Source organism: Pterocles gutturalis, unplaced genomic scaffold, assembly GCF_000699245.1.
Source record: "Pterocles gutturalis isolate BGI_N339 unplaced genomic scaffold, ASM69924v1 scaffold43571, whole genome shotgun sequence".
NCBI classification, from domain to species: domain Eukaryota; kingdom Metazoa; phylum Chordata; class Aves; order Pterocliformes; family Pteroclidae; genus Pterocles; species Pterocles gutturalis.
The window spans coordinates 349-8,257 of NW_010107013.1; the positions used below are offsets into that span (position 1 = coordinate 349).

At 45.0% G+C, this 7,909-nt stretch overlaps 1 protein-coding gene across 1 annotated transcript; it reads left to right on the forward strand.

Annotated features, from left to right (window-relative positions):
* Positions 1-732: 732 nt before the first annotated feature.
* Positions 733-6,678, forward strand: LOC104472331 (arf-GAP with dual PH domain-containing protein 2-like). The gene is made up of 9 exons (XM_010087956.1): positions 733-858; positions 1,548-1,639; positions 1,774-1,859; positions 2,211-2,320; positions 2,972-3,118; positions 3,791-3,874; positions 4,255-4,317; positions 5,608-5,685; positions 6,289-6,678. The coding sequence occupies exons 2-9, from the start codon at positions 1,551-1,553 to the stop codon at positions 6,505-6,507; spliced, it is 876 nt and encodes a 291-aa protein (XP_010086258.1). The 5' UTR covers positions 733-858; positions 1,548-1,550; the 3' UTR covers positions 6,508-6,678.
* Positions 6,679-7,909: the final 1,231 nt, after the last annotated feature.

Consider the following 7,909-nt stretch of genomic DNA (forward strand, 5'->3'; position numbering starts at 1 on the left):
GCAGCAGCTTCCCCAGAGTTATTTGTAGACTGTAGCAGGGCAGCGGAGGAGAGCGCGTGGGGCGGTTTGCTGGCTCTGGGAGGAATGTCTTTGCACTGGGGTTGGCACCCAGAGAGGCACCGAGGAGCCGCTGGGAAGCCCACAGCGGGCTGCACCTGCGCTGGTTGAGGTGGGAGGCACCCTGACCAAAGCCAGCAGTCGATCAGTAGCCTGCAGCCGCTGGAAGAAGACGACAAGTAGCTTCTGTTTGATGTGATAAGGGAGAAGTGGAGGGTGACATGGTGACAGTGGCGATCCAAGGAAATAGTCTTGCCAGAGCACTCAGAACGTCCCTAAGCATGGACCTGTCAAGGCCGCTTCAGGGGACGCAGCAGCAGGGAAGAGCAGGAACTTTTGTGGGCAGCGGCCACTTGAGTCCTCGCTCTGCGTGGTTATACCCCATTGTACTCCAGTGCTCACTGTCTGCAACATCCTTCCGTTGTTCATTCATCAACAGCAGCTTTCCACGCAGAGCGGATAATTAGCTGAGCTTTTACATCACCACTCGGCTGCCTGCAGTCACGTTAATTTTTAAATAAATACTCGGTGAAAGAGACAACAAATGCAGGGGCCGCATTCTTCATTGTGGAAAGCAGGTGCTGTTCCTTGAATGCAGTGAAGTGACTCCCACAAAGGAGTGGGATTTGATGTATTATGTATTAATTAATTCTTTGTGTTTTGTGTCTAGATCCAGAGTGGGCTTCTTACAAACTTGGAATATTCATTTGTTTGAATTGCTCTGGAATCCATCGCAACCTTTCTCAGATCAGCAGGGTCAAATCCCTTCGGCTTGACTTCTGGGAGAACGATCTTATAGAGGTACAGAGGAAAAAGGAGTAATTCACTTACTTTTCCCCACATTTCATCGTAACCTCCTCTGCCTCGTCATTCCTGTCATCCACCATGGACAGAGGAACAAAGCCACACACAGCCAAGCTAACTCCATGGGTAACTTTGGGGGTTTTTTATGACCTACTCAATTAAATTACACTGATATGTGACTGTGTTTCTAACAGCCTGCAGTGTATTTTTTTTAGAGCACACAGTAACTCCTCACTGTGGTTTAGAAGCCCACAGATACTTCCAGATAGCATGTTCTATTTGGTAATCAATATACTCTTCTTAAATATTGGTTCAGCCTCTCATCTTTCAACTGAATTGTGTTAATAATATAATCACAGTTAATGTCTAGGAGGAGATGAAGGTATAGGGAGATCACAAACAAATAGTTTTTCTCCTTATTTTCTTTTGTTCTTTTAATCAACAAGCACAATCTTCTGTTCCTTCCCATCTGGTTCAGAGCTGTAAATGCTGGAAAAGGCTCAGCCACCTAAAAAGTGCAAACTATCGTGCCAAAGGGAATTTGTAAACACGTATAGAGACACACTAAGTGTTATGATGAGACTGAGCAAAAAGTGCAGTGCTCCCTTTGATACAAGTTTCAATTTATGTTCATGACATGGTATTGATTTTGTGGTTGCCTAACTGTAACTTCCTTTGTATTTCAGTTTATGAAGAAGCACGGGAATCTCTGTGCCAAAGCTAAATATGAGGCGAAAGTCCCTCCCTACTATTACATCCCCCAGTCCCATGACTGCTTGTAAGTTAACGGTGTATTCACTGCTGCAGACCGTTACAGCTGTTGAACTACTGCTTCCCTCTGCAGGTCTCGTTGGTTGGTCGGTGAAAATAGGGTAGAGACAGATCCGTTTTATCCATGTTTTCCTCTTTCAGGGTTTTAAGAGATCAATGGATTAGAGCTAAATATGAGCGTGAGGAGTTTGTTGCCACCCGAGTTTGCCAAGATCCTTGTTCTGCAGGTAAAAGTTAGGATTGTCAGGGAAAAGGTGTTACCCTTAAGGTCAACAGCACAGTGTTCTGTTTGCAACTTTGAAGATTTCTAAGGCTGGCTTGTCATATTTGAACTGTTTGATGTGCAGGCCATGCTTTGAGTCTAACTTTGAGAAGAAGCTCCTAAGAAAAGGCACTTAGACAAATGCAAGGGTGTATTCCGATCTCACAGTTCTCTAGTTGTCTACTGATTTTTTCATATGAGGTGAAAATTCTCAGATGGAGAAAAGACTTGAAACTCTGTGCCACATCACCATTTAGATTAATAGTCCTGCTATTGTGCTGCTCTTTTTTGACACTTATCTTGGTCTGATCTGCAGGTAGCCGTGAAGGATTCCTCTGGAAGCGTGGGCGGGAAAGCAGACAGTTCCAGAAGAGGCACTTTCTCCTGTCAGCAGCAGAAGGGGTGATGAAGTACTACACCAAAGAAGTGAGTTCCTCAGCCAGAGTTGGCTGTAGGTAACTGGTCAACATCCATCCTCAGACCCTGCTCTTCACCAGCAAAAACCAGCATAAACAGCTTTGCCTCTAGTTTTGCAGCCAGGCCAGCCTGTGTTTGGAGCAGCCCAGATGTTTCCCCATTAGCATATATGGTACCTTAGGCAGCTGCTTTTTTGGATTTAGCCCTTTTCCTTATGTTAACCCTGCAGCCTCCTTTTGCTTAGTGAACAAAGGAAATGAATACTGGCAGTTGAAGAGCAAGATGAAGAGATCTGTTAGCAGCTGTTACCTCTTATATTGCCAAAATATACTCTAATCAACAGCTGCAGCATCATCCTCAACATGTCTCACTTCTGTGGGAGAGTACAGCTAATTGTTCTCCAACTATGGGACTGGAGACAGAACCCATCCCTTGCAACTCAGATGCATCCCTCTCAAACAGTGACCCAGCATTTGTCAAGGAAAGTGTCACTCTTTGTAAACATGTAATTAAGGCTTTATATTTCAGGTATATCCAATATTCAGATATTTTAGGATGCCTGATTTCTCTTCAGTAGGGATCTAGTTCTCGTACAGCTAATCTGTCCTCCATTACCTTCCCTGAGAGCACTTTAATACAGTGATGCTTTTCATTTCACAGTCCAGAGGTCCAAAAGCCATTATCAGCATTGGGAATCTGAATGCAATGTTCCAGACAGAAAAAATCCAACATGCTCATGGGCTGCAGATCACATACAAGACTGATGGTCAAACAAGGAACCTTTTTGTCTATCATGAAAGTGGAAAGGTGAATACCATTGAGATTGTGGAATAAGCAAGATTCTTAGATGTTGGATCTGTATTTTGGAAAAGAGACCCTGTTTCTGCACGGTCTGGTTTTATTTGAAGTCATTATGACTTGTAGAATATAGAAAGTTGCAGAGTTTGACACTAGTAACTATAATCCCTTGCTCCTGTTCTGTTGGGGCATATATTCAACTTCACACCCTGAATAGTCTTAAGGCTTCAGTGGAGCATGTGTGTAAACCTCTGTAAGGTAACTGTCTAAGCATTCGTTGAAGCCTTCTTGCCACAAATACTGTTCTGCATTATTTCCAAGCAAACAATTATAATTTTAAGAAGTATGTCTACAGGTTTTGTTAGATTTCTGTTTCTTCCCTTGCCATAGTTGTCATGTCTCTGGTACAAAGGTTTTTAAACAATCCGTAACTGAATCAACTGAAAAAGCCTTTGTACACAGAATATCTGGGACCCTCCTGGAGGGACATTTAAAAATCATTTTGAAGGCTCAATGTTTTTCAGGTGTCTGGGACAAGTCACTGACTCTCTCTGCCCCTTGGGGAGAAAGTACATCTTTGCAAAGAGGTGACAAGGAAGGAGACAGGCATTTTGGAGAGGCAGCACTCTTCCTCCTTCTGGTTATTTTTGTCTTTATGTTTGTATTTGCTGTTTTCCCCAGGAGATTGTTGACTGGTTCAATGCCATTCGGGCAGCACGTTACCATTATCTCAGAACAACCTTCCCAACTGTCCCTGAGCCTGAGGTGAGAACTGAACAGGGCTTGAAGCAGTCTATGCAAACATAGCATGGGAAAATGTTTTCTCAATTCTTCAGAGTCGGGTGCTCAAACAGCAGCATATGGGTCTTGGGAATCGACAGAAGAGGTAGAAGGGAAGGCTGCACTGGATAACATCCAAAAACTAGTCAACATTTAAGGCCTAAAAGTCTCTATGCAGTCCTTATAAAGAGTAATCTTTCAAAAATCTTATGTTCCTTCTTATTTCAGACTTCCCTTTAGTGAGCAGCCAAAACACCCCAGGCCCCAAAAGCCAAAATTTATGGTGATTAGCTTTGACAAAAACAGAACAGAAAAGCAAGCTTGAATGAGACAGGCTTTTTTTGTGTGTGTTTGTGTTCTCCTAGCTCATTCCCAGGATCACAAGAAATTATGTCAAAGAAGGATATATGGAGAAAACAGGACCAAAAGTAAGTGCATACTTGGTAGTACATAAATAGGATTATGCCAGATGGAGAATATTTGATAATTCTATGATGTTTTGTCTATGATACTAGTAAACGATTTGTTGAGTGACTGTATGCTTCCTGGGTCGATAAAAGACACTACATTCAAACCTGTTGTGTTCTTGGGATCATGTTTTATTTTGTGTGGAAAATAAAGACTGGGAAGAAGAATCCTTCCTGAAGAGTAAGCAGGATGGATTAGCTGGCAGTGGACGTGCAAAGCCCTGTTATAAAGCACTAAGTGGATTGGTGTGTCTGCTAACTGCATCTGTAGAACTGCAGCTCCTGCTAGAACAGAACATCACATGCTGACTCCCCTACTTCCTTGTTTCTCTTAAAGTCAGTAGCACGTAAATCACATCTGCTGATAGCAGCAAAGTAGAGTTGAGCAAATTCTCCACAGCGAAGCCTATGGTTTGGTTTCAGTTTTTGTGGGAACGTATTTGCGCTACTACTCGTTGGAATGGGAGAGGGAGATTTCAGGCTCTGCTGAAGGAGATAAAGATCTGAGATCTTGTTGGAACATATTGCCACTTCTTGCCTTGCTCTCCTCTGAGTGAACCATGAGCCAAAGTCCCATTAAAAAGTTCAGTGGTGAAATGCAGATATTGAATGTGCTGAGGTTTTGGCCCAGCTCAGTGCTAGTCTCCCAGTACATCTTCCTTCAGGTACTTGCACAGAGAATACTTTTCTGCTGAGGCCTAAATTCTGCTTAAACTGAAGTGAGCCCTAGAAGTGGGCCCTTCAGTTCAGCATGGGGCAATGAATAGCTCAGGGAATGGTCAGATTGAGTGTAGTTGATGGAATTAGCACTTTAAAAAAAAAAGAAAAACTACCATTTGTCCCTACCATCGTGCAGCCTGCAATGCTAGGGACAACACCCCAGACCAAAATGATGAAATTGATGGCACACTCTCCTCATTATTGCCACTGGCCCAGGGATCATTCTCTGTAGTGCTTTCAGTTAATCCATTTGCTGCAACTTCCTTAATCCTGGTAATTTGATCACTGGTAGAACCAAACTTCCCAGCCTTACCCAAGGGATTGTCCTTGAATGCAAATCTCTTGTGTGGACACAGGGAAAAGGGAGCCAAGGGCTGCACACAGCAGTGACGCACCTTTTAACAGTTACGGGGGTGAATGGAGCTGAACTCCAAGTTCTGAGTCATTTAAGCAGTCCAGGGATCTGCCTTGAATAGGCCGAACTCCCCTTTGGGCCTTGGTCTTTAAAGAACTTCTACCATCTCCTTGCAGCAGAAGGAGGCCTTTAAGGTGCGCTGGTTCTGCCTGGATTCTCAAGAAAGGAACCTGATGTACTATAAAAATCCACTGGTAAGAGGAGTGTTCTTTGCTATTCCACAAGCCCCTTCATGAAGCTGGGTGGGGAGGAAGGGTCTTGCTCTCGTCCAGCTCTTCCAGTGGCTGCACGAGACCGAAGCAAGCTCAGTCTCCAGAGCTCATCTCCCTTGTCAATGGTTCTCTTTGAAGCTGAGCTGTTTGGGAACTCTGGCCCTTACAGTGGCTGTGAGGAGGATCGAAGTCTTCTAAAAGTAGCTGCTACTGGCTGTAGCATTCATAGCCCACTCTCTCCGAGCCCTGCTGCCGTTGCGCCTGTAACCTCGGGCAAGATGAGCAATATACCAATACCGGAGCCTTGGCAGCCCCAATATCCTGCTTCCTAGCACTGCTCTAGCCACAAGAGTATCCTTCCTTGCTCCTTCTGAACACCTGCCAACCAGCTCCTTAAGGGTGGGTCCCTACCTTCTCTTCCTCCTGAGAATGCCCGAGTGTAAAAAAAAAACAAACTCCAATGTGTTTCCTGCTGCCTGTCACCCAATCGGTGTCTCCAGTTCCTACTCCATGTCTAACGAGAGAACAGTGACTGCTGGAGCTGCGCTGTCCCCTGGCTAATGTCTGTCTTCTGTTTCTTTCCAGGATGCATTTGCACAGGGACAGGTTTTTATCGGAAGGATGGATGAGGGATATGAAGTACAAGCTGGCTTGCCCCAGGGAGTCCGGGTGAGGAAGAGGAAACCAGCGATCACTGTGATCACACCAATGAGAGAGTTTGTGTTTATATGTGAGAACGATAGGGAGCAAAAGGAGTGGATAGAGGCCTTAAATGGAGTCATTGCCCAGCCTTTGACCGGTTAAGACTAGGACTGAGTTCTGGTGGACTGCACTTCTTGGGCTCTGTTCAGCACTGCTCTGTGGCCCTTTTTCTGGTGTCAAGGATGGTGCTCAAGGCCCTGCAGTGACTCTGGTACAAAGGGCTTTTTCTTTCATCAGCCACAGGCACAGGAAGGGTGGCAACAGAGAAATGAGTAAGATGGAGTGCAGATATTCAGAAGTGATCTGTGCCCTTGCAGAACCTTGCTTGGAGTGCCTTCTCTCTTCCCACCCCTCTCTGCTCTTCAGCAGAGGAGGCCTTCCTAGCCCGACGTAAGGATGAATCATCCAGTGTTGTCTTATGGAAAAAAAAAAATCCGTGGAGTGAGTCTGACCCCAGAAGGGCTGGCATCAGTTTCCTTGAGGAGTCCTGCAGGTGCTCTTACATCAGCTCCTCCTTTTCTTGCCTTGGTCTGATGTCAGAAGGACTCCTGGACATCCTGAAGGATGTAGCTGGTGATCCAGCCAGTAGCATATATCCTGCCAGGCAATGGGGTCATGTGTTACATGAGTACATAAGGACAGTGACCCAGAGGCGAAGATGTCATCACCCATCAGGAAGATGCAGGGTGTCCTGTTGGGTAGATCTGAGATACCAGTTCATGCTGGAATCACTGGATGTCCTTCTCAGGGAGGAGCAGAGTCAGGCAGCTACACTCCACCTGGTTGCAGCTCCTGTCCCGATAGGGACCTGTTTGTTTTCAACAGAGTTTAATGTCTTTTGCAGTGTTACATTTCTGGTAAAAAATAAAAGTCAAGTTTGAACTGTGGAGAGTACTGTAACGGAATCACTCTAATGACAAATACTTCTAGCTCCTTGCTTTCAGCAGTGTCTGCTGTTTGACTTTTATGCCCGGCAAATACAACATGCAACGACCAAATTTTTCCAAAGCAGCCCCACATAGTGCTCCAGCAAACACATTATGAGTACAGGGTGAACGTATGCTGATCTGTCTCAGCTCCTAAAAAACAACTGAAGCTTAATGAGCTTGATTAGTCTGAGCATTGAAAGGCAGAAACTAGTTTTAAAAGTGTTCTCTTCAGTGACTTGCTTGGAGACACTCAATAAATGAGGACCAGCGCTGGCAGTGGAGGGTGAGTGCCTCTCGATCAGGTACCACTTACATCCACTCTGTGCAGGAACTGGTGACGATTTGCATTGGCTGATACCGTGCACTGAGTATTTTCTTGCCTCGAGACCGAGTCTGAGATTTGGTTCTACTAAGCAGCCAGTCATTCAGATATTTAATTCTTCTTTTCAGATAGCCTTAGTCCTTACTTTGCAAATCAAGAGGAAGTCTTGCAGACTAAGTTTCTGGTGAGGCTTCCACCTTTTACTGACAACTGCCAGCCAGTCTGAGATAGCCAGAATAGTTCTGCAGAAATG